At 43.3% G+C, this 26,608-nt stretch overlaps 1 protein-coding gene across 1 annotated transcript in view; it reads right to left on the bottom strand.

Annotated features, from left to right (window-relative positions):
* The window catches only part of MACF1 (microtubule actin crosslinking factor 1), a 370,629-nt gene that overhangs the window by 20,662 nt on the left and 323,359 nt on the right, over positions 1–26,608 (bottom strand). Inside the window, 23 exon segments of the mRNA XM_078145466.1 lie at positions 396–550; positions 920–1,082; positions 2,440–2,603; positions 3,280–3,397; positions 6,387–6,575; positions 7,256–7,399; positions 8,509–8,637; positions 9,117–9,311; positions 10,353–10,512; positions 12,137–12,306; positions 15,297–15,416; positions 15,508–15,714; positions 16,020–16,175; positions 17,741–17,914; positions 18,689–18,817; positions 20,888–21,088; positions 21,321–21,476; positions 21,562–21,735; positions 21,848–21,949; positions 22,771–22,872; positions 22,987–23,109; positions 24,457–24,683; positions 26,052–26,283. Of these exon segments, the coding sequence (XP_078001592.1) occupies positions 396–550; positions 920–1,082; positions 2,440–2,603; positions 3,280–3,397; positions 6,387–6,575; positions 7,256–7,399; positions 8,509–8,637; positions 9,117–9,311; positions 10,353–10,512; positions 12,137–12,306; positions 15,297–15,416; positions 15,508–15,714; positions 16,020–16,175; positions 17,741–17,914; positions 18,689–18,817; positions 20,888–21,088; positions 21,321–21,476; positions 21,562–21,735; positions 21,848–21,949; positions 22,771–22,872; positions 22,987–23,109; positions 24,457–24,683; positions 26,052–26,283 (3,690 nt within the window).

Below are 26,608 nucleotides of genomic sequence, written 5' to 3'. Positions count from 1 at the left end.
TCACTTTTAGACATGACCTTCTGTTTTCTGAGGTAGCAAGCTGGATGGGTTGTTAAGTACAAGTCTTCCCGCTTATGTACATTCCCCTGTATCCACCGAGAAGTTTCCTAACACTGGTACTAAGTCACTGGGGCTGATGACCAAAATGGCCCACTAAAGCCCTGGATTTTTGGTCATCAAATGACAGCAAAACTCTCCTGGAAGCATGACCTTACTTAACAAAGAACTCCTTGAAATTGGGTTTCTCTCAAATAGGACTGACCCAAGGGCTGGAAATGTCATGATTCAAACCCATCTCTACTAATGAACACCAAATACTGTTGTTGCCATAATCACCATTTGGGAGGTTTGAAAACCAGGACTACACATACAATGGAAGCAAAACGACTTTATACCTCATCTTCAATCTTGTCTGCATCAGTTGTTGGCCGGTAAGCATCCTTGTTAGGATGGAGAGCAGCCACAAATTCATAGTAATCAATATAGCCATCACCATCACGGTCAAAAATATCAGCTACAGCAGTCATTTCTAACTTGGTGGTAGGGAACTCTGAATTGAAAAAGAAATCAACTTGTGAAACACCAACTAGGAAGATTCTTGGAGGGGTGAGTTAGAACAAATTGTATCTCTAGTACCAAATACAAAAGAATCCTAATTTTAAAACACATTTAACTTAGGATCTCTATTTTCATGAAAAGAGCTTTCTTATACTACTTCATATTATTTCAGTTCTTGATAAAATAACTTGAGTTCCTCACCTCCTTCAACATTACATCTATTTTTGTTTCTCAAATTATTTCTTCCCTTTGCCTAAAGTTCTTTCTCCAACAAAGAATGGTACTAAGCCAACATTTTGGTTGTTTCAAGCAAGTGGAAAAAACATTCACAGGTTTCTTTCAGAGTTGTGAAAAGACTCACTGGATGCTAGGATGCCATCAATGAATTCTTGCCGGGTAATTTTTCCATCTTGGTCTTTGTCAATGCGTCGGAAGAAATCCATCACTCGGGACTTTTTGTGATTCATCCAGCGCATATACTTCTTTCTCCAGACATCAAAGTCAAAGTTTGCGAATTCCTTCAACTGGACAAACATGACTGGGGATCAATATGACTTGAGAGTTTGGTTACAGGGAAAACTTGCCTCCAAGCAGACTGTAGCTTTCAGACACTCAGTAAAGCCATGCAGGCCTTCCTGGGAGGATTGGGGGGGGGGGGAGGAGTCCATCAAAGTTTATAGTTGAAAATGACCACATTTTGAAAGGCATGACTTGGCTACTCTGCTTAAAGCCACAGTTATTCAGACAAGCTGTGGTGTGGTAGAGCAGCAGGACAGACACCATAACTAAACAATTGCCATGAAGGAAATGCAGCCTATAGGCATCAAAATAAAACAGGCAGAGAATGGTCAGCTTTTGCTCTGGGCCTTTAGTGAGCAGCACCTTTGCAGACATAGAAGAATAGGTAGGTCTAATTTCAGAAAGGTTGCCCTCAATGAATCTCCAGCTATTTGGGACAACGTGGATCCTACTGGGATCCACCCAAACAGGAGGATCCAAGCAATGCAGGCTGCATTCTCCAAATCATCCCTACAGGATGCCTTAGGTTGTTCTCTAGGGCTGAAGCATGAGAACACCCAAGCACGTTGTTTCAGAATGACACCAAAGCGAACAAACTGCCAATGAAACTTTGGTTTTCAGTCCTGAGAATCTGTGGGAGATGGTAAGCCTATGCAGGATGCAGGGCAGTTCTCAGACATTTTGACTGTTTTAACTCAAAATGCCAACAGTGCTTCAACCAACAAAGAGCAGTTCCGTCCTCCACCCCTTGGTTTTCCAAACTTCAAAGTTGGAAAGAACAAAGGAAAACATATGCTTAAAGCTCAACTGACCTACAGAAAAAAACAAACAAAAAACAGAAAACAAAACAAAAACCACTCACTTCTGGGCAGAGCTGCTTTGATATGCATAAACAAACAAATAAAAAAGATATAATCAGTTTCTTACAAAGAATGTGAAGAGTACTTACTACTGGGCTTCTGTAGAATGGGTGATGATACCTCAAAAAAAGGTCTCTTTCCCCAGGTTTAGTGAGGATTGATCAGCCATCCATCTACAGAAGTCACCTCTGTGATTTACATCTGCCAATATGGAAGCTGCTCAATCATATCCTCTTTCCCCTCTTTATTTTCCTGATTCTTCATTAGCACTTGGTGCCAATGTGGTCAAGGTTACAAGGCTTCATTCTCATAGGATCAATACTTTGCTCTATTCCAAAACCATGAATCAAACCTGTATTCCAAAACCTCTAATTCATCTAGTCACCTCACAAATGTATACCTTTGGTCACAAGGGGGTCTGGGTCAGAAACAATGGGGAGGACTAGTAGAAAGACCCAGCTGCCCTTTTAAACCACCTCCTCCTCCAGCCCAAGGTGGTTACCTCCTCCAATCTGTCCAACATGTCATTCAGTTTCCGCTGCCGTTCTAGGGCCAGAAGCCAGACCTGCTGCCAGCGGGCTGACAGCTGGTGGATCCGGGGGTTTTTTGCTTCAGACTGGGAAAGGAGTGGCATAGGGGGAGGAGCAGCCTGGCCCAAAGACTTCCCTAAAAAGAAAAAAATAACCATATGGGTTACTGGAGGCAAAGGGGATTTTTTGAGCCAAGAAACAAAGACACTTATATGAGCAAGAATAACTTAGAAGTACATTACAAAGAGGTCTGAGCAATAATTTGAAAACAAAAAAAGGGGGGGGGAGTACAGGATAACAAAACCTTTAAATGCAGAAAATTATCTTATTCAGACGTGGGCATTTGCTCTTCCTCCAAATCCCTGTGGTTTCTCTTTTCCTATTTTAGTTTATCAAAGTTATGATTTACTTCTTTGGCCATAAGAAAATATGAATTCAACTGAGGAAAGAATGGGTTTAAATAGATGCTGACATGTCCTAGAAGTAAATCAATGTAAATGAAATGTAAACAACTCAGCAGGACTTATTGCAGGACAAGACTGAAGGCTACACAAAAAGATGCACTTATTTATTCTCCAAATTTCATTTTAACTTATGGAAGTTAATTAGAACAATTATTTGCCGCATCTTGGTCAGATTTCAAAATAAGATCCGTTGGGGGGGGGGAATGAAGCTCATTAATATTTTTGAAAATGAGAAAACCAGGCTTCAGCAGTCCCTTAGCAAAAGGGCACATCCTTTTCTTTTCTTTTTTTCTTTAAATAGCAGGAAACAGCTCTCAACCATTTGGACAAAAGAAGTTGGGAACATACGGCTACTGCGGGATTTTTCGATGAAAGGTACATGAGTTGGTTCTATGGCCTTCCTCTTGTACGTCTTTGTGACACGGTCTACATCAGGCTGTTTGCGAGTCATCTCTTCCATAAAGGCCTGTGAAGCACAAACAACAGGAAAATCCACTAACAATTATTTTCACAGGTTTAGATGGGACCCAGCTGTTTCTTGCTTACAAACATTGAGTGGACAGACATTAAAAGGGTTGGCCGGCTATACTAACCACAGTGTAATCCAAAAGGGTGCAGCCTTGGTATTTTGTGTTTATGGTCACCACTAATGCATTTGATGCCAATAAACATATCATTGATCACTACGAGAAATGAGGTATAATGGATAGTGGCTGGACTTTGAGCCAGGAAGATCCAGGTTTGAATACTGAATCTGAGACTTACGAGCCATGTGACCACAGGCAAGCCACCTAAGACTACTCATCTGTAAAATGGGTATAATTGTGCATCACTTACTTCAAAAAGTTGTGAAGCTCAAATAACATCAAGTGCTTTGTACAACTAAAAATACTAAATAATTGTTGACAATGATGATGATGATGACATGGTAGGAGTAAACAAACAAAAGACATGGGTTCAAACCTCAAAAAAATGTATTTTTTATGGAGACAAGATGGTTCCAACAAACTTTCCTCTGGACCCTTTGGTTTCAATCATATAACAAACATCTACAGAATATCTACTGTGTGCAAAGCTGTATTCTAGACATTAAAGGTAATACTAAGATGACCGACACATGGCCCACGTCCTGCAGGAGAAATCAGAATGAAGGATAACATATGAACTCAAAGTTTGTGACACAAAGTAGAATGTGGTAAGCACCTAGGACAGGTAAAAACACAATGTAAAGAGATCTAAGGATGAGAGCTCCCACATATGGCTCGTGGGGAGGACCAGAAGGAGGAAAAAGGAATTATGGAAGGCTACCTGAAAGAGGGGCCTTTTAGATGGGATATGAAGAGAAGGAAGGCCTTTCAACAAGAGGAGATGGGCAAGAAGGGCACGTCAAGGTTGGTTAGCAATGAGTATGGAGAGGTAAGAAGAGGACACATAGATAACATTAAGTCATAGGGTTTTAGAGCTAGAGATGAACTCAGAATCATTTAGTACAATCCTTTAACTTTACATATGGGAAAACTAATAGCCAGAGGGGGTAAAGAGACCTTCCCAAGATGACACCACCATGGAGTGGCAGAGCTGGGACTAGACCCCACATCTCCTGATTCCAGATCAATGCTGTCTACATGATGTCATGCCAAGGAGCTGACCAGGCTCAGGGCAGGGGTAGGGAGGGAGAAGGGAGAAACACATACAGGGCTGAGATCTGACTGTAGACAGCTGTGGCCACATTAACTAAAACAGAAAAGTTAGTAAGAAGAATAGGTTTCCTGGGGAAAGTGATGAATTTAAAACAGCCCATGATGAAAAGATATAGGTAAACTGTTGATTTGCACTGGAAAGAGCAGCCATGAGCATAAATGAGCTGTTTGTTTTAAGAAGTGCAGGAGAAGCCATTAGAGATATGCAGCTTAGAGAAGGAAAGTCTCGTGGAGGATCAGGTTTATGCTGTTTGACCCCAGAAGGCAGAACTAAAAGCCATGGATGGGGTGTACCCATGCAAAGTGAGGCTCTGGGGCTTCTTCCCCACCCACTCTGTCCAGCCCTGGAGGTTTTCAAGCAAAGGAGAGATGACACTTGTCAGACACACTGTATAGGGATTCCTAGTTAGGCATAGGGCTACATGACTTCTGAGGACCCTTCCAATTTTCAGATTCTGGATCCAATTGTGGGAGGTGCCAGCAAGACACCCAGACACCTGGGGATATAAACGCGGAGTGCAGATGACTATTAGGGATTGAGAGAAATTTCTAAGTCACCTGCAGGGTGGTGAGAGTTAATTTTAGGAAACCAACACCCAAGGAAAGCCTGCAGAGAGAAAAGAGGGATGAAGAAAGTGACTTAGGGACCTTTTTTTTTTTTTTTAGGGCAGGGAAGATGTGAGTATGTCTGTGAAGAGAGGGCAAAGAATGGAGAGGGAGAAATTGAAGTTGAGTAAATAAATGAGAAGATTTACACACACACACACACACACACACACACACAGGCATGGTAGAAAGAATATCAAGCTTGTAATCAAAAGATCTGGGTTGGGGCAGCTAGGTGGCGCAATGGATAGAGCACTGGCTCTGAAGTCAGGAAGATCTGAGTTCAAATCCAGCCTCAGACCAAACACTTGACACTTACTAGTTGTGTGACCCTGGGCAAGTTACTTAACCCCAACTGCCTTAAAAAAAAATTTAAATTAAAAAAAAAAAAAAGATCTGGGTTTAAAGCCCAGGTTTGTGACTCACTTTCTGTGTCACCTTGGGCAAGTCACTTTACTTCTCAAAGTCTCTGTAAAACTGGGGTGGAGGGTGTGTGTTAGACCACATAGCTTCCATTGAGGTTCTTTTCTGCTCTAAATCTATGGTCCTAAGAGGAGGAGGGAAAGGTCCTGAAGGAAGGAGGGTAGGAGAAAGTTCCTGGTAGAGGTGGAAAGGGACAGGATCTAGGCCCAAGAGCAGGAGTGTGACTTGGAGAGGAGGGAGAAGGAAGACAATTTTGATGAAAAGAGAAGTTTGGCCATATGCAGCAGGGGAGGGGCCTGAGGGGGCTCACATCACATGGCCTCAATCTCTATAAAAAGCAAGGGGCAAGGTCTTCTGCTGAGAGTGAAGGAAGTGTGTGTGTGTGTGTGTGTGTGTGTGGGATGGGGAGAACTGAGGAGAATGAATGTTGCTTGGAACAGCTGTTAATGGGCAACGGATTAGGGAATGACAAGTAGAGCTGCTGAGCAGTGGTGAGGGCCCAAGGAAAGTGAGACAGCATCAATCATTTGGCCAGGCCTTGTGTGCACACATCCTAGGAGGCTTCACTAGGCTCCCTCAGTGGTATTTCCAAGACATGTTTAATGTGGGCAGAGGACATGAGCTGCTGATGTTCTTGGCTACAAATAGTATCAATTAATTATTCTTTGATCAAGCAAGCAAGGAAAAACCCTTCAGGAACGGAGAGCAGGTCAAGGGCCCAGGTACCTGATGCTCAGAGATGAGGGATTTGACTCGGTCAATATTCTGTGGCGGTGGTTCTTGATCTCGCTGGATAAGGGTGGTCTCAGCCCACTGAATCCAAGCTAAAAGCTCTTCCAAGAGTTCAGCATTCGCAACGAGCTCTGAAAGGGCTGCTTCAAGACGCTGCTGGTGCTGTTTTGCCCATGTCAGAACCTGGAGAAAGAACAAGAGAGACAGAGAGAGGGTGTGTGAGAAAGGCAGAGAAAGAGGTGAAGAAAGAGAGAAAGACAGAGAAAATGTGTGTGAAAGAGCCAGAATAAGCCTTTATGTTCCAGATACACCCCTGTGTGCTATGTCCCGAATTCTGCTGTCTCACAGGCAATTATCACTCCCACTTGACAGACAAAACAAGTGCGACCAGAAGCTGAATGCCTTGCTCAAGGCCACAGAAATATGGACAGAAGCAGGGCCAGAAACACAGCCTGGTGCCTTCTCCTTTAGGGCTTCTTCTTCTATTCCATGATGTCTTTGCTCAGGAAGACGAAAAAAATGCATACGATATGCTGTTTGCTACTACGAAAGAATAACTATATAAATACACTGGCAACATCACTTGTGAGTCTCCTCACACAGATGAGTAAGACTTGCTTAATACAAGAGCACTAATCACTTGTCTTTTTTTCCTTCACAGATTGGGACATATTACTATGAGAACAGGGGTGATGGCTAACAATGGAAGCAGCATTCATTCAGTTCCTGTGGAAGTACCCATGAAAATAAGCAAGAGACTGCAAGAGCATCTCATCCAGAGCCAAAACGACGCTGGCTTTCTCTCCTCCTCAGAAGTCCCTTCTGTTTGGAGCAGTTCTTCCTTCCTGACAACAGGGGCTCACCTCTTCGAACCGCGCCCGGATAATGGTGATCCAGTGCTTGACGGTAGTGACACAGTCTGGGTGGCACACTGCCAGGATGACTTCTCCCATCGCCACAGCTGCATTCACATCCACTCTCTTTTCCTCCACCTTCTTCATGAATTCCTAAACAAATATTTCAAAACACAAATTAAGGAATAATACGCATTCTCTTGGTGACAGCTACCAGCCATGGTGGTCATATTCAGAGGGAAAAAAAGACAATGAAAAACTTGTAGTCAGTTTTCTTCCACTTCCATAGCTATTCAGAAACCTTGTCTTCTCTGTAGTTGCCTCCTTGTTTGTCCAGATCCACAAAGTGCAGAGATGGAGGGGACCACTGGTTACTTACACAGAAGAGGGGCTTGTTTCAGAGTTGGGGAATGAGGTCTGGGAGCCACCACAGGGGGCACTAGAGGCCCATCTTAGTTGTGCCAATTTAATTACCCCTTTTTCCACCTTTTAAAACATTTATTTTTAGATTTCTAAAACTTCTAACCTTTGGTAAAGAGTAGTTTCAGGCACAAATAATACAACAGTGAACTACAAAATGTGGCAACCTCCAAGAAAAACCCCCAAAACCACAGGGTCCAGGAATGCTTAAAATACACAAATGGACAACATAAAATAATAGGAAAAATTAAAGTGAGAAAAACGGTTGACCTCCTCCTTAGGATACACCAGCTTAAAATACTTGGCATCACACTATGCCCTTCAGCCTACTTAGCAGGTCCTGTGGTACCAGAAGGGGCAAATACCTTAAAAAGGCTAGAAGCCTGCATTAGAGGAAACAATTAGCCTCACTCTTTGCAAAGGGCAACAAAGAGTTATAAAAAAGAAAAAGAAACTGTTTGTTTAGAAAGAGTTTAGGAAGGCTGAATCTTTAAGGTGATACAAAGGCCAGCCATTTCCCACAGAAGAGTCAACTCTTTTTTTTTTTAATTTTTAGGCAACTGGGGTTAAGTGACTTGCCCAGGGTCACACAGCTAGTAAGTGTCAAGTGTTTGGTCTGAGGCCAGACTTGAACTCTGGTCCTCCTGACTTCAGGGCCAGTGCTCTATCTACTGCACCACCTAACTGCCCCCCAATTCTCATTCTTACTAGACAAGTTTGGGATAAGCCAAAGTGGGACTCTTCCATTTCATATGACGCTTCTGAGTAAAGAGCCTTCAGGTCTTTGGGTGCAGGGGGTCAGCTCCTACCAGCATCAAAAATCCTTCCCCAGAGTGCCTTACCTTGTGTACATCAATGAGGGCCTGTAAGGCTTCCGTGTCATCAGGAAGCGCTCCCCGAAAACGGAGGGTCTGCTCAGCTTCAGAAAGCCACTCCAACAGCATGTGGACTGCATTTCGAAATTCTTCTGCCTAGGGAGATCGAGGGTGGATGAATGAATGAGACTCATAGCAACTCAAGAGTCTGTGAGTCTACTCAGAGTCTACAGCAGGAAAAGGAATCCAGGCCTTCTACTATTTATTTAAATTATCCTGGGCAAGTGGATGTACTGAGGGGCAGCACAGTCCAGTGGAAAGAGTGTCAAGAGTTGGAACGAGAGGTCCTGGGTTCAAATGCTGACTCTGTAAGCACACTATCTGTGTGACTGGGCAAGTCATTTCACCTTTGTTGATGCTCCTATGATTAGTCGCCTCTCCCTCTGGGGACCTTCTAATACTAATGGCCGTACTCCAGGCCTGCAGCATTGATCTGTTTCTTTAATTCAGACAAGAGGGAGTGCCTGACGAGAACATTCAAAATAGGAATTCCTGACTTTTGTCCTGCTCTGAAGCAAGGGGTGAGCCTGCCATGTCCACGCCCACACCCAGAGATGCGGGCGCTTTCCTCACACCTGCTTCAGGGCGTGCTCCAGCCTGGTCTGCTTGGACACCGAGAGCTTGCACACGGTGTCCCAGCGGCTGCTCAGCTCCTGAAGTTGTACTCGCACCCACGTGGTGTCATCTCGGCTGTTCTCGATCAGCTCGCGCCCAGATCGTTTCAGAACCTGTACAGTCCCGGTGCGCTTTCCCAGCTCTTTCTGGAAAACCTGCAAAAGGAAAAAGGCCCCTTCTCATCACTGGGAGCCTGGAAGCACACATAGGTCATAAGGATCACTGACTCGGGGTCCCTGAGGATTCTGGTGTTCAGAATCTAAGGTCAACACGCAGCTTCTGATAGGCTAATTTAGTTCAACTAAAGGCTGGGGAGACAAAGACAAAAAGATCCCAATTCCTACCCTTCGTGAGCTTACATTTTGAATGCAGGAACTCCTAGAGAGGAAAGAATATGCATGCAGTAAATACTAAATATATACAAAGTAACTTCATGAGGGAGAGAATACTAACAACTGGGAAGATCAATCAAGGAAGGCCTCATGTGGGAGGGGGCAGCCGGGCAGCGCTCTGAAAGAAGCTTAGACCCTAGGAGATGGAAGTGAGGAGGGACTGTATTCTAGTCACTGGGAATGGCCTCTGAAAGAATATGGAATATCAATGAATACATTTCCTTTATTGAGAAAAAATTCCTCTCCTGGGAGTTGCTGGAGATGGGATTCCTTTAAGTGCCTCAGTCCTCTGAGTCCACAGAGCCAATATTGGGGCTCATTCCGTGACTCAGCCGATGAAGTCAGCCAAAGGACTACAGAGATAGGGCATAAAGTGGATTCTCCAAGTGAAGTTTACACAGCCATAAATCCTGAACAGTACAAGCAAAGAACCAGTTTAGACAAATCTGCGACAAAATCCAGAATGGCAGCAGTGATTCAAGTCAGTACATAAAAACACCAACAAAGAAATGAGAAACAGAGTCTTTATCTCTTCAGCATAATCACAGCACTTAGGGAAACCTGCCTCACTGAAATTGAGGATGGGTGTGGCACCACCACCACCTAAGGTTTAGGGAAAAGGGCCCAGGCCTAGTCCTGTGGGTGACAAGAGCCCACAGATGAGAATCAGAGCATCCTATCTACCTGAACAGAGCTAAGCCCTCCTTGCTGCAGATAAGGAAAATGGGTAAGACAGAGGCAGGGAAAAACCAGAGTGAAGATTATGGTGCAACCTTTCAAGCAGCATGGACTACTTCTTCCTACCTTATGAGCATCCATGAGGTTCATGACCAGGTCGAGATCCCCATGGACAGGCTGGTCTTCAGCCAGCTGTGGCTCCACCTTGTACAACCAGTCAACCAAAGCCTGCAGTGCGTCCATGAACTGGCCAGAGAAAAGGAGGGCCTCTTCTAGCTTATGTTGCCTACAAAGTATACATCAGAGCTTCAGAATGGCAAAAGTTATTTTTATAATTAATTCTGAAAAGGTATAACACTTAAAAAAAATTTTTATTTTTATTTTCAGTTCTAAATTTTCTCCCTCCACTTGCTGGGAAGGCAAGAAGTATGACACATCTGAAGTCATGCAAAACTTATTTCTGCATCAGCCATGCTAAAAATAAAAAAGCAAGAAAAATAAAAGAAAAAAAAAAGCTTTAATCCACAATCTGAGATCATCAGTTCCCTGTCTGGAAACAGACAGCATCTGACATCATGAATACTTTGGAACAGTGGCAGATCATGTATATGTCAGAGTTATTAAGTCTTGAAAAGGAATAGCTCTTGGGAAACAGCTCTAGACAACCACTTATCTGGAAAGCTGAGAAACACTGTAATGTATAAACGAGAGATGTACGGCTATTTTTAATAAAATGGACTGGAATCTCCACTAACATACTCTTCCTATGCCCTCATGGTAGCACGGGGGTGGACCTGGCTTCTCAAAGACTATGCCAGAAGTGCAGGCCCCAACAGGTCCTGTCAAGCTGTCAAGGCTTTGAGCATGGATCTGGCAATGAACTGGAGAGTTAACATTTGAGGACTGGCCTAGGTCAGCTGAGAAAAAAGGCGGCCACAAGATGAATTTTGTTTGCTATAACAGCTCAAAAAGCCATCTGCTTTTTTGAGAGGTTGCATTCTACACTGGTAGAGGAAAAACACATCAACAATTTCACATTTCCTGGAAGTATGATCTAAGATAGCTTAATTGCAGCTCTAGCCAGACATACTCATAAAAGCATTAAATCTGAATTAGTTACTTTTTACAACTCTTATTTTCTATAATAATGGGGCAGGAATGGAGAGTAGAACTATTATTTCATTGATTCAGGGAATTCCCAGAAGACGAATCTCTCTCTAGCCATGTAGACTGGCATCTTTTCTACAACCTATAGGTTTAAAAGAGTGCTGTTTAGAGCACTGGTAGCAGATTCAAATAGAAATAGGGGCCACTAAACCATACATAAAGATTCCTGTATGCCACATGTTGACTTGGAAAATCATTATCTAGGATCTAGGTTCTATTTTTATTTATTTTGTTAAATATTTCACAATTAAATTTTTAATAGTTAGGGCTTCCCTTACGAGGGTTATGCTGTGTGTCTGACATCTCTGGCCCAGGGTCACACAACCAGTCAGTGTCAGATGGGGGACTTGTACCCAGATCGTCTTGGCTCTCAGGCCAGCTCTCTTTCCACTCCTTGTCACACAGCCCTGTAATAATGCCAGCAGCTAAATGTACTCCCAACTTCCTTTAAAGTGCTGTGGGGAAGAAAGTATAGCTTCAAATTAGAGAGAATCAGATCTAATTTTGTTGTGACTATTTTATAACACCCTTTGAGATAGCTGGATTTCTTCTGGGGTTATCACAAATTCATGACAGAATTACAAGCCTAAGACACCAGGCTTATCTAGACTTAATGAAGACCAGCAATGGGTTGGATGCTACAGAGAGTAAAGAGATGGGCCCTAAAGTGAGGTTAGGGCTGCTTTTTTTGAAATTCAACGTTACACATAGACCCAGAAGGCCCACGTCTTCACTCAGCTCACCTTTCCACAGACTTGCCACACACAGTGTCCCATTTGTCTCTAACTTCCCCTAGGCAGTTGTCAAGTTTCTGAGCATCATCAGGAAACGAGGTTTTTTCTTTCAGGGCTCGGCCAGTACGAATGGTAGTATCATACACAGGCTGTTTGCCACCAAGTGTCTTCTGAAATTCCTGTGGTTCCAAACAGAAAAGGAAGAGCCTATTTTAGATCAGATACATTTCTGGCTTAGAAAAAGAGGCATGGACAGTTTTCTGGCCACATAAATGGATGAAGTATATAGACAACAGTGCCTTCTGCTGCCATTGTAGTGACAGAGCTTTTCAAAGCTGCTCACAGCAGTCCAAAGTACAGAACAGAAAAGTCACAACAGCAAGGTCAGTGAAGACAGCATGGAAAGGCAGAACCTCAAGAAATCTTTGAATTAAAAGAGGCCTCAGAAGCCATTTGCTCTAACATAGCTAAACACATTCCTGACAAAGAGTCGTACAGACTCTACTTAAAAACCTTTATTGATAGGCTGTTTGCTACCTTATGAGTCAGCCCATTCTACTTTGGGGGAGTAATGAATTGAGTGCCAGGGCCTGGAGTCAGAATGACATGAGTTCAAATCCAGCCTCAGATATTTACTAGCTAAGTGGCCTTACGCATGTTTCTTAGCCTTCACTGCCTCAGTTTCCTCATCTTTAAAATGGGGATAATATTGGCACCTACCTTCCAGGGTTGTTGTGAGGATCAAATGAAACATCTGTAAAATGCCTTGCAAACCTAGTGTTCTATAAATGCTAATAATCATTACTACCATAATCCCTCCAGGTCACTCTTAGTGTTAAGAAGTTGTAAAGCAAAGTTTGCTCCTGTGACTGCCTTTTCTTTGCCACTCCTTTTGCTGCCAGCTCTCATCATGCTATATGACTGCCTGTAAATATGCCCCCTGCCTTTCACCAGTTCTTTCAATCAATCCAGGAATGGCCTGGTTTCCAGCCCCCCTGCCACCCTGAGGACTTTTCTCCACACATATTTCAGCTGGCCAATGTCTCTTCTAAACCTTGATGCCCAGAACGAAATCCGACACTCCAAATGTGGTCTGACCTGGGCAGGAGGATTCCTGTTCTGTAAATGAGATGAGATTTCCATTCCTAGGGCCTCATGCCACACGAGGTCTTTACTTTGGCTGCCACGCCACAGTGCTAGCTCCTGCTGGAGCTGCACTGCAGTTCACTAAGCTTGGCGGGTACGTTACACGAAATATTGTCTTTTGCCAGGCTTCCCCACCATGGGTTTTCTGACTTGCAATGGTCCCTACAGGACTCCACCTGACTCCACTGTGCTAGCTTTAGGTCATCTACAAACCCAATAGGTACATGCCATCTGTTTCCCTCTGAGTCATCATAAAAGCATGTTGGACAGAACATGGCCAAGGACAGATCCCTGGCGTCTTTCACTAAAGACCACCTTCCAAACTAATGGACCCAGTAATCCTCACTTGGATTCCAATCACTCCATCAGTTCAAAATGTGCTTAAGTAAATTAAAACACAGAGCTCCACATGACTCACAGACAACATGAGAGACTGTCACCTACCTGGCTGAAACTGGAGAGTATCCCACTGATCTACCACCAAGGAACCCTCTCATCCAAGACACAACACCTAGCAGCAGACTGACGTCTGGTAGAAGCTGTTCTTGCTGAAGTCATATTGAATTGACACTTAGGGCAATGTAAGATGTTTAAGGGATTTCAGGGAACTGTAGGATCCCAAGATAGAAAGAGCCTGAGAAGTAGGTAGTCTAACCTACCATGGACACAAAACCCCCTTCTAGCTTTCTCACTAAGGCATCATCAGGGTTCCACATGAAGACCTTGAATGAGAGAGAACCTTCTCTCCTGAGACAGTCCATGCCACAGATGGATAGCTTTCATTGTTAGATGTTTATCAAACTTACAAATCTGTTCCTCTGTAACCTTTCTCTTCCTTCTTGAGCCAAGTGAATTAAATCTAACCAAAGCTTCTTGCCTCTTGTGGTTTTCTTTTCCCTGGACCTGCATAATATGTTAGGGTCTCAAACCCTTCAACTTGCCTGGTTGGCCTCCACTGGAGGCACCTCAGTTTATTACTATTCTCCTTAAAATGTGGCCCCAGGAGACAGCTAGGTGTTGTGGGGGACAGAGCTCTGGCTTTGGAGTCAGGAGGACCTGAGTTCAAATCTGGACTCAAACACTTGACACTTACTAGTTGTGTGACCCTGGGCAAGTCACTTAACCCTGATTACCTCACCATAAAGCAAAAAAAGTGGCCCCAGAACTGCAAGCAGTTCTTCTGATGAGGTGTGACTGGGATGGCATGCACAGTGGAACTACTCTCACTCAATAGGGACACTATACTTCTCATAATGGCAGTTTAAAAATCTCATAACCTTTTTATGGCTACTATACCATGTTGTTGGCTTGCAGCCCATTAAATTCTTAAGATCTTTTTCATATGAAACAGTCTGAGGCTAGACAGTGATTTTGTGAGAGAGTGGGAAGGAACATGATGACACACCTCTGGGTGGTGGGGTTTAGACCAAAAGAGGGTTAATTTCCAGCATCCCATATCTCTCTAGATTTTGCAAAGTAAATTGAATTTCTTTTCTTATTTTTATTTACATATTTTAAAGTTCTATTATATTATAACTATTTCTCCAATGTAATTTTTTTTTGGCTAGGCAATGGGGTTAAGTGACTTGCCCAGGGTCACACAGCTAGTAAGTGTTATGTGTCTGAGGCCTGATTTGAACTCAGGTCCTCCTGAATCCAGGCCCAGGGCTCTATCCACTGCGCCACCTAGCTGTGCCCCCGCCGCCCAATCTATTTTCCACCAACACCAAACCTTTCCTCGTAAGAGAAAAAAGTCAGGAAAAATCAACAAACAAAACAACATTGTCTGATAGTACACACACAAAGATGCACTCTTAGCGTCCTCCATCTCTACCAAGATGAGGGATGGCTGAGGGACTTGGACTGGCTGCTGAATGAAGCTGGAGTCTGGCTCCCTTTATTGACGTCTTCACTCACCAGCTGTTTGTTTCCCTTCAAAGAGAGTTAGACTATTTCTTGCCAAGGCAGGATCTCTGTAGGTTTTTATAGTAGGGATCAACCTGTGATCAATTAACTGCCTTACCTTGTGCCTGGACAGCTGAAGCTTAATTTTGTCTGGATCATTGGATATCTCCAGCTCTGAGTCCAAGTGATCCTCTGCATCTTCTAGCCAATCAATCAGTTTTTTCCAAGCTTCATGGAACTGGAATTATGATAAAAACATTGGGATGCTAGAGTATGAGGTCTGATCCTAACAGAATGGTTTATAACATCCCTCAATGAAAGTTTCTTACCTGTTTAGCTCGTTTTCTGGCATCATCCAAAGATCGACCCCTCTCAACAGACCGCTGGACCACCTTTTCCCACCGAGACTGAACACTAACCAATAAGTTCTTGATTAGGACGACATCCTGCTTTTGACTGAGAAACTTCAACTGATTTCCAGTCTGATCCAGTTCAATTATGTGGTCCCGGTGAGCATTCACTTCATTGGCAAAAACCTAAAAAAAGAACGTTGCTCTTGCATTCTCTAAAGACAAAGAGTACTAGACCTGGGACTCTGAAGACAGACCAAGTTTCACCCCCATCACGTTCTTGCCACGTAACCTTAGGTGAGTTTCTGACTTGCTATCAAGGCCTAGGCCTATACTGTCTACCTCACTGGGGTTTTGTAGACTGTAAAGTACCAAATAATTGTGAGCTGTTACTGTTACTCTAAAGAAAGACAGACTAACCACTGACACATACAGAACTATGATCACAAGCCTTTTTCATCCACATCTTTACAAAGGAGGATAACTGGTACCTTATGCTCATCAATTTGTGAGAGGATGGTATTTAGGATAAGGCTGGGTGGAGGCGCGATGTTCAAACTCTGCTCTGCTAGCGTTAGCCAGTTGATAAACTCCTGCAGGGAATTCTGGAAATCTGTTGCCAGGTTGAGCACTTCTTCCAGCTTTGACTGAATTTTAATGACACAAAGAAAAAGGACCAAATTTAGGGACTATGGATTCACAAATAAAAACTTCACTGTATACCAGATGAAATGACCTCTAAAAGGGGAACCTCATTAAGACAACCACAGAACATGACTTGTTTGTCAAGAAGGGTGGATTTCAATGCTAGGGGCTGAAAATGGAACAAAGGCATAAGATGTATGCATTCAATCAGCATCTAGGGAAGGAAAGAATAAATGGAAAGGAATGGATGCTCTGAAAGTAACAGCTGCAGGATCTGTGAACTGGCTTGGGTAAAACTTCAATTTCCTTCAGCTTATTCTTCACATTGTCAAATTTAGGAGGCTATGTTCACTGATCTATTCGAATTTGTGTGAATCCTTATTTTGGGAAAGTGTGCTACAGAAAAAGGTCAGTGTACTCTTAAGCAGTCAATGTAATAAAAGCAGCCAAGAAGTTATTAGTAGTTCTAGGTAAAAATCTGGCAACAACAGAAATGAGTACTTCTGTGCCTTGAAATTCAAGGTCCTATTATTTGGGTTGTAAAGACTTGAAATACAAATGCAAAGGAAAACGACCTAATTGGGACAAGATACACTCCAATTTCCATAATGTATGCCAAGGACAGATCCTTAAATATGCCTTAAATACCCATTTGTGGGCCTCAACCCTCATAGTCTGCAGCTACCTTTTCTACTTTCTGCTCACCTGCCACACCTCATATTCAGGCAAAATTATAGTAACAGGTAGGTAAAAAGTACAACTGCTTTTGATACTTATTCTGAAAAAAGGATCTGATCTGATTATTAAAAATTGGTTGGCTCCTAATCATTTCTCCTTCCTTTTCCTCTTCTGAAAAGAAATCCCTTAGCTTTTCTCAGTTATACAACTAAGAACACGTCTCCTGATTTTTGAAAATGTCTCTGGAAATTGCCCATAGGTTATAAATAAAACTGACTGCATGGAATTTCAATAACATGTTTTTTTGTTGTTGTTGTTGTTTTTTGGCTAGGCAATGGGGGTAAAGTGACTTGGCCAGGGTCACACAGCTAGTAAGTGTTATGTGTCTGAGGTTGGATTTGAACTAAGGTCCTCCTGACTCCAGGGACTCTATCCACTGTGCCACCTAGCTGCCCAATGATCATGTTTTTTAAAACCCACTGGTCTTCCCTTCAAGTTGAGAGTTAAAATTGGCTACTAAAAACAGTTACAAAGTGTATCACCACCTTAGTGATTCCAGGAAACGAATGGAACACTGTACGCCGAGAGTGACTCTAACCACCTCTCTGGCCATAAAGCCCTTACTGAAGCGCCCCTGTACGTCTCATGCCAGGCACTGCAGATACAAAGACAAAATGAAGGGGGCACATGGAGGACAGGAGATGAGCCCGTAGACAGAATCTGAGAAGTGAGAGAGCCCAGACATCTCAGGGAATCACCACTTCAATCACCAATGTAGCCGATGGAGGTACATTTAGACTGCAAACAAATGCAGTAAGAGAAAAGGCTGCCTCCCAGCTGAGGCTGAGCCATGTCTGTCCCTTGGTGATGGCGCTCACTACAAGAGTACCTTTCTTTCTTCCATCTTGCTGCTGACCACGTGCCATTTTTGCTCTAAGAGTGTTACGCTCTGCTCTGTTTTTGAGCCAGATCCAGAGTCATCCCGGCTTAGGAGGATCAGCCTCCCCTTGTCCAGCAGCTGGTTATATGTCTCCTCCTGGGCTTTTAGCTGGTCATAGAGCTCCTACATGCAATTTAAAGAGGTAGCAAAAATATCCATAAGGCACATTTCAATGGGATTTCAGTTCAATGAAACTCGCGCATATTCACACACACTCAATCATGCACAGGTACATGCTCACACATGTCATAATAAACCCCAGAAAGAGCCTGGGAAGGTATGAAAGAGTAATTCTAGGCCTGTCTCTTGCATCAGGAATTCAGCAGTTAAACTGCAGGGCTATGGAAGGCCTATCTGGAAATACTCTTGCTCCTCTGAATTCAGCAGACATAAAGGAAAAAAAATGTATTTTAGAACCAGACATGGGGAGTGGGGGGAAGACCCTAGAGATAGTTTATGTCACTATCAATATAGGATTTATCCCTTCAATCTTACATTGATTTATCTGAGACCCTTTTCCTGAAAAAACTGCCATATTAGGATTTCCAAAATCTGTACTAAGTAGTCCCCTTACTGAGCACATCTCCATCTTACTGTTAGAGGCAGAGAGTAAATATCTCTGTACTCTCTCATTGTTTCATTACCAATAAATAAAGTTGTCTAAGCCCTACTGATAAGTATAAGAATATGAGCAGATCACTGATATTTTTTACCTGTCAAACTTCTCCAAGAAATACCGGGACACAAAAGAAACTGATAAAAGCTCTGGATAAGTGCTCATCTGCAATTTTGTATTAAATTACCCTCAGCAAAAATACACACCAAGGAGTAGGTCTAAAGACACACAGGCTTCTGGATTTAGAAAGGAGTACTGTGCTCCAATTCATGGGCTCTTACCATGTGGGCACTGAGCTGTTCTCGTGCTGTCTCAGGAAGTCCTCCTGTGGGCTTAGAGGAAGAAAGCTGGTTTTCCATCCTAGTCAGTCCCAAGAGAAAATCTTCAATTTCACTGTGGAAACCCTGGGCCTATTTGAAAAAAGACAGATTGTGAACTGAGGACATTAGCAATTATTAACCTTCAGTCTGAACTTTAATTTTCTAAATTACTGTATACAGAATCCAACTCTAGGGAAAAGTGATTCTGACAATTACAGTGAGTCATCCCATGACTGAGCTAGGATCCAGCTTGGACCATGGATTGACTAAAAAACATTTCCACCCTTACTATACAAAACAGCAAGTACAGGGGCCTCATAACAACACAGTTCATTATTTTTTCAGACTCAGATATTTCAAGGGTGTTAATTACCCAAACAATTCCATCAAGCAAAGTTTGATACCACAGAGTTGGTCTATAAGAGTAGCTCCAGTAAATCAAATATTGCTCCTTTCATGGGAAGAAGAAGAGATAGTCTGATGCACTAGATTTCCAGTTAAAGGATAACAGTTCAAATCCTGGCCCTGCTCATTAATATCTATGTCATGGGACCCAGAGTAAATATGCTTCACTTTTCCCCCTCTCTGTAAAATGAAAGGACTCTATTAGATGATCTGCAAGGTATCTTCTTTGAGGCTGTACGTGCCATGTCTAAGATGTCACAGAAAATACAAAGAATCCTGGTGCTACCTTGTGGAAGTGAATATCTGTGGCCTTAGTTTACCTGATCATTTGGTGCAGTGGACAGAGACATGGTCTCAAAGTCAGAAGCCCTGAGTTCCAGTCTTGCCACACACCTCCTCCCTGGGGAGCCCTTAGCACAGTCACTAACACTTTCAGTACCTATAAGGCAACTCTCTAAGCCTACATACTGCAGAGCAGGCACCCATCTGTATTGGCAAAGGGGATTTTCTTCACTGAGAGTTCCTTATAGCAATTACATTGCAGATTCATTTCAACCAAAATAACACAGGGATATGAGTGTATGCATGATTATATATAAATATTACTTAAAAAAACTGTTTCGCTTAATTACTTATGGAGTAAACCCATATCAATGTTTGGTTTGGGTAATTTTTAATGCAAAATCAATGAATAAAAACATGACGATATGGTACACCCTAACTGCATAGATGTTTCTACTATTTGGAACTGTGCCTTAATCTGTCAGGCCTCGGTTACGAATTACACTGCTATTCTGATTCAGAAATGCCATCACCTTTAATCAGATGATGTGATTTAATAGGGATCTATATAAAATCTCACACTAGGGGGGTTCAAAGAGCCTATGTGAGGAGTGTAAGGTGCAGTAGGGCATGTCAGGCCGCAGCAGCAGCAGCAGCAACTGCTGCCACATGAGAAAGGCCTCAGGACAGGTAATTCGTGTGATAGGAAGCTGTACTAAAAGAAGCACAGTGTCCAGGTGAGGGAGGTAAGACACAGCTACCTGCCACTCTCACTTTCTGCCCAGGTCAAACCACCTTCAGTGGAGCACTATGTTCTGTTCTGGGTGCTGCATTTTTTGGGAAAGACTGATGAGCTGAAGAATATCCCAAGGAAGAGACCAGGATGAGAAAGGGCCCTGCGATTATGCCACACAAGAATCAGACAGAGAAATTACGGGTGGTTATTCTTGTTTTTTGGGGGGGTTTTTTTTGGTCTAGGCAACAGCGTTAAGTGACTTGCCCAGGGTCACACAGCTAGTAAGTGTTATGTGTCTGAGGCCAGATGTGAATTCAGGTCCTCCTGAATCCAGGGCTGGTGCTTTATCCACTGCGCCACCTAGCTGCCCCTAAGGGTGCTTATTCTTAAAAGGCAAATCATGACTATCTTCAAGTATTTGAAGGGTTGTTGCAGAGAAAAAAGGGGAGGCTTGTTCTGCTTAAGCCTGGAAGGCAGAAATAAGGAGCAACAAGTGGAGGTTTTAAAGTGGCAAATTTAAACTTGATATAAGGGAAAAGATTACTAACAGTGCTAGCCAAATAGAATGTACTGTCTCAGGAGGTGGTGGGAAGCTCCTGCCCGGAGGTCTTGAAACAAAGGCTGGACTCCATGACCTCCAATGGCCTCTCCAATGCTAAGCTTTAGTGATTTTGTAAGTCTATAGATGTGTGGGCGTGTACATGCACCCCCCCCCCCACTCCCCCAATGCAGCCTACCTGCTGGAGGGTAGACTGCAGCTGCTGTTCTCGTTCCTCTGTCTTCTGCAGCACCGACTCCCAGCACTGGTTCATTGTTTCCAGTCGGTTTCGTAAGCTGCTCGCATCATCATCACCAGCACTGGACTCAAGAAGTTCACTGCCAGCTTTGTTGACTGTTTCGACTGTGGCTCGGTGCGCCAACACATCGTTTTTTAGAACCTAGAGAATATGGAACGTGTTAATTTCTCTGGCAGGTTTAATCAGTTCAGGTGTATTGAGAGAGAGGGACAGAGAGAGACAGAGACAGAGACAGAGAGAGAGGAGAGAGAGTGACACAGAAAGAGAGAAAGAGAGAGAGAGAGAGAGAGAGAGAGAGAGAGAGAGAGAGAGAGTGAGTTAGTTTTTGGTTTCAAACCAAAAGGTTTAGGGGGAGAGAAAATCAATGACTTACATGGTGTTTTGCAAGCTCAACCTCAATGACCTTGGGGTCTCCATTGATTGGCCTCTGTGCATCTAATAGCTCTTCGGTGTGAGTCAGCCAGCTCATCAGCTCCTCCAATGCGTGCTGGAACTGACCAAGGGCTAGCAGAGCCCCTTCAAGCTTGTGCTGGTTGAGAAAAGAAAGGTGAATTAGGAAAGTGAAAACCCCAAGGAGTTGGGTGTGTGTGTGCTTCTGGTTACGTCCAACATACCTGCCTGTGGGCGATTTTCTCACCCAGGTTCTCCCAGAGGTGCTTCAGTTCTGTCAGTGGTTCTCGGATAATGTCTCTGTCAGTTTCATCAGTAGCTTTTCTCAACATCAGCTCACCCTGGTGATTTAACTTCTCCATCTCAATCTGCTGTTGGTAAACTTCCATTTTAAACTCCTAACAAACGCAAAACCCTTAACGTTAGCATGCAAGATGACGAAGGCTTTCAAAGATTGCTCCTGCCCCCATGCACACAATTAGCCCTCCCAGCTATGCTCAAGCAACAAACCTTCATCTCATTCAGCTGATCTTTCACAGTGTTGAGGTCAGTGCCGACAGGAGGCATGTTGCAGAGTTTAATCACAGTGTTATCTAGCCAGTCAAACATGGTCTAAAATTAAACACAATTAGAAAAATCAGACTATGGAAACTGAAGGAAAAGTGGGTGGCCCCCATGCAGGTAAACAGAGGCAAATCCAATCCTCTTGTGATGTTCATTCTTAGATTAGAAAACAGTAGCCTTTATTCCAGCAATAGAGGATTTAGAAAGTGAGTTCATGAAGGTATAAAATTTAAAGAACTATATATCCTGGCCTGGTTAATTTTAGATAAAAATGTGCCATTGTGACGGAAAGGTTAATACTGAATACTTATCACTTGAGAGACTATTACTAGTAGGAGGCTGATAGGTGGAGGCCAGACCTATAAAAACTCAGGATAAAACAGAGCTCTTTCAATCCTATCTGTAGTGCTGCAATTCAAGACAGCCCACTTTCTTTTGATTTCCCTGACCCACTGATGGAGTTCCTGGACAAATTTAGTTTAATAGCCAAAACATGCCACTGAAAAGAACATACACATCAGAGTCAGAGCTGCCCTCTTACCTCTCATCTGCTATCTTGGAGAAATTACTTAATCTCTCTGGTCCAGTCCCTTTAATCTGTCCAATGAGGGGCTGGAGCAGATGACCTCGAAAGTTCTTCCCCACCCTAAAGGCCTACAAGTCTAAATGCAAAGATTAACAGAGATATCAGGAAACTTGTACCACACCACATAAATCTCATGATTCCCCTAGTTGCTAATGAGCAGACCAAAGCTACACCAATGGAAATCATCAGTCCTGAGAGTGACTGGGCACTTGGCCATCTGATAAAGGTGATTCGTTTTCCATGTGTCCCTATCTCTTAGTTCAGTCTTCCATTAGCCTCTCACCTGGAGGGTGTCCTGATACTGCACGGCAGCCTGCATGGCTTCCTCCAGTTTTTCTAGCCTCTCTCTCCAGGTTTTGTTTAAGTTCTCCCAGGCATTGTTCAGCTTTAAGGAAAAAAAAAATTAGGGCCCAAAGTAATGAAATCTACCATGCTTCCTTTCTAGCCCAAGGGCAGGAGCTCCACCTTCTACAAGATTCCAGCCAATATGTCTTCATACCTCATCGATGCTCTTCTTCACCTCTGGCTTCTCTGTTTCTCCACAGGCAAAAATCAAGTCTGCTCCAAGGATCCGGATAAACTCAAGTTCTTCATGCAGACCATCTGTCTCCTCTTTAATAGTCTATGAGCAAATGAATACAGGATGAGTTAAAACAGAAAGGACAGACAAAACGCTTAAGCTCTCTAAATGCAATTCACATCCTTGAGAACAGAGAAGGCTCAGCAGAGCTGCCAGTGATGTTCTACAGATGTCTTTTGGTTTTTCTTATATTTTGTTTCTTAAGGATTGAGGCTCTCCAGACCTTTTTTAAAAAAATGAACATAGAGTAGATTGGGAAGGCTGTACTGGGTTTTCAGGACTTTATGAAGACCCCTTCTTTTCCTCTAGCATTTGATGAACACCTATGACTTACAAAGGCTGCTAACAAGGCATTCTAAAAGGATACAAAGGTAGAAGATAGTGCCTGGCTTCAAAGGACTTACAGACAATGTGCACATTGTAGAAATGACAATGGAGTCACCTGTTTGTGTTTGAGGAATATACTTGGAAGGCTTAATTTAGTTTGTTGGAAATATCCACTGCCTCAGAATAAAAGTGACTGATTTTTTTTAAAAAAAGAAATAGCATTGGGCTTAGAGTTATAAGAGCCAGGTTCAAGTTCCAGTTCTATCATTTAACTAGGTGATCCCAGACAAGATCTTTTTCCTCTGAGACTCAGCTTTTTTATCTGCAAAATGGAGCTACTATCACCCCTTGGATTCCCTATCTCTCAGAATTATTATTGAGAATCAAATATGAGAATACATGCAAAGAGCTACAGAAATATGAGCTCCTATTATTATGGAGTCTATATTTAGTTGGAGATCCAGCACACACAAAATCCTCCCCCACCCCATACACACCCCCACACTCACAAAAAATCCCAAAGAATCTTCCAATAAGCCTAAGTCACAGCAAAGGCTAGGGAGTGAGTGGCCATCTGTGGAGCACGGGAACAGACAGGGAAGCCTCCTGGAGGAGGCAGGTTGTGAGAGAGGCCATGACTGGCAGAGGGTGGGAGGAAGAGGTTACATGTGAGAAAAGGGGAGAAATTAAAGAATATGCTATGACACCAGAGGGAGGGTATCTAAAACCTGGTGTGGACAGAGCAGAGCTAGTGGGAGGGGAATTCTGGAGAGAAAAGGTTAAATGGGTATTGGGCTTGGTAAATTCTAAATATGAAATGTGAATGAGGCAATATCCAGAGTACAAATATCTTATCATTAAACAGGATTTTTTCAGGAGAAAATAAAACAGAGTAGATAGAGAACAAGGAAGATCTGAGTTCAAGTCCCATCTCTAACACTTCCAAGCTCTGTGACTATAGTCAAATTAAACAACCTAGCTGATCCTCAATTTCTTCATTTGTACTTAGCTCAAAAGGATCTTATAATGGAAAGATCAAACATCACTACTGTCCGTGCTCACCTCGGCAGCCTCCACCTGCTGTTTAATGATAGATGGGTCGATTCCTGGGCTCTCCAGATCATGAACAATATCCTGGGTATCTTTTATGGTGGTCAGGAGGGCTGCCATGTCATACCAGAACTTCTCTGCCAACTCAAGGACATCAAGGAACTTGATTTCCCGCTCTTCAGCTTGGGCTTTGATATCTTCCCAGAAAAATACCATCTGATCTAGTTTGTCCTGGATTTCTGATGTAGGAAAAGAAGATAATAAATAGATACTCTATGTAGGTAGTTGCTTGGTTCCATTAGAAATTCCATTTAAATCCTCACATATCACTAATGAGTTGATACGGGCTGACATTTCTACAGTGCTTTGAGATCTACAAGGTGCCTCACTGTGTCCACCTAAGACATTCTGCTGACTCTCCTCTGGGCCTCTCCACTGGCTTTCCCCTGTGCCTGTCACCCTCTTCACTTCTGCCTCTCAAAATCCCTAGCTCCCTCCAAAGGTCAGTTCAAGTACCACCTCCTATATGAAGCCTTTCCTGATCCATCCCAGGTGTTAGTATTCTCCCTCTCAGCCAAAAATGACTTTGTATTTACTCTGTATATGGCACACAATTATTTATCTGCATGCATATTGTTTTCTCCCCAGGAGAATGTAAGCATCCTGAGGGCAGGGACAGTTTTACTTCTTAGTATCCTCAGAGCCTAGCGTAAAGCTTGGCTCATAGGAAGTGCTGTGAAATGTGAATTGCCACACTCCTGGGGAACCTAATCTACAGACAGATGCCAGCTGATGAATGAACCACATATTTAAATAAGCCCTACTAAAGAGAGCATGTCAATGCTTCACTGGAGAGGCCATCCTCAGTAGTAATGGGTGACATCATCTCTCTCCTCTCCCTTGTGGGCTAAGCTTCCCAGAGCTGGAGCTGCTGCTTCTGCTGTAGGACAGGGAGTGGGGGACAGACACAAGGTTCCCACATCTGCGGCCAGGGCTGCAGGGGACTGAGGACAGTCTCTATACTCCCTGAGACTATCTTAGAGTGAGGGTAGTGAGGTTTCTGCTCCTGCTACCAGGCAGGTATGGGATGAAGGCAATCTTTGATTCTACTGCCAGGAATATCTCGGGGGAAAGGAGACAGAATGAAACCATAATATGCTCCTGGCAAACGATGCCCTTCTTGGTGTGGTGATGGCTCAAACAGAACAAGGACTCCCTGCTACTATGGTCTGTTTGAACTGGTCTGATTCAAAAGTAAATCAATACTATAGCTCAGCAATGTTGTGGGCTAATCCACCTAGAGGGCCTTCTTATAGAGGAAACTTCCACCACTGATTAGCTATTGGACCTTGGGCAAGTCACGATTAGTTTTGAGGATGGTCTGGGAATCTAATCTGCTATGCATTAAATTGTTTCTAGAAACTATATTCTGAGTTCCAAACAACTGATTTCAAAATATTTTTGTGATACAGCCCATTTTAAGGTTTAAGACTAAGTTGGAAATTAACCCTTTACATTCATCAAAATATGAATACAGTGGGAAATAAGAGATAATCATTAGTTAAGAATTAGTTAAATGACCTCATAAAGGAAAGGGATTCAAACACCTTTTGCTGCTAGATCCTTGTCAGCTCCCTGGGATCGGCCAATCAGCTCCTCACCCCGGCGTTTCAAAGCTTCAAAGGATGGCTGCAGCTTCTCCAGCTCCATGGCTGCACCCTTGTTTTCACTGAGACATTCTCGGATCTTGTCCACTTCCGCAGGGATCAATGGTGGTATACGCAGGCGGGAAGAGAGATTTTCCAGGGCTTCCAGCATGGGCTCCATTTTATCATGGAACTAAACAAACATATATTGAGTAGGTGGTGCTACTCTCTCTCTCTCTCTCTCTCTCTCTCTCTCTCTCTCTCTCTCTCTCTCTCAGGCACTCATTTCTCCTACGTATTTTCAGGGAGTAACAGCAACGTCTAAAGCTATCTGTTGCCTGGAGGGCTAGGTGTAGACCCTAGTCACTATCTGGGTTACCAGTGGCCCAGCTCCGTCTGTCCTCCAGGACACAGGATGCTGATACCTGTCTTAAAGAAGTACAATTCCTCATGAATCATTTTTTGGACCTTCTAGAAATGGAGTTCTTAAAGGTAGTCCAGGGAGTGAGTTAGGAGTT

This window comes from Phascolarctos cinereus, unplaced genomic scaffold (genome assembly GCF_003287225.1).
Source record: "Phascolarctos cinereus isolate Bilbo 61053 unplaced genomic scaffold, phaCin_HiC Scaffold_726;HRSCAF=1367, whole genome shotgun sequence".
Taxonomy (NCBI): Eukaryota; Metazoa; Chordata; class Mammalia; order Diprotodontia; family Phascolarctidae; genus Phascolarctos; species Phascolarctos cinereus.
This window is presented reverse-complemented; position numbering and strand designations above follow the sequence as displayed.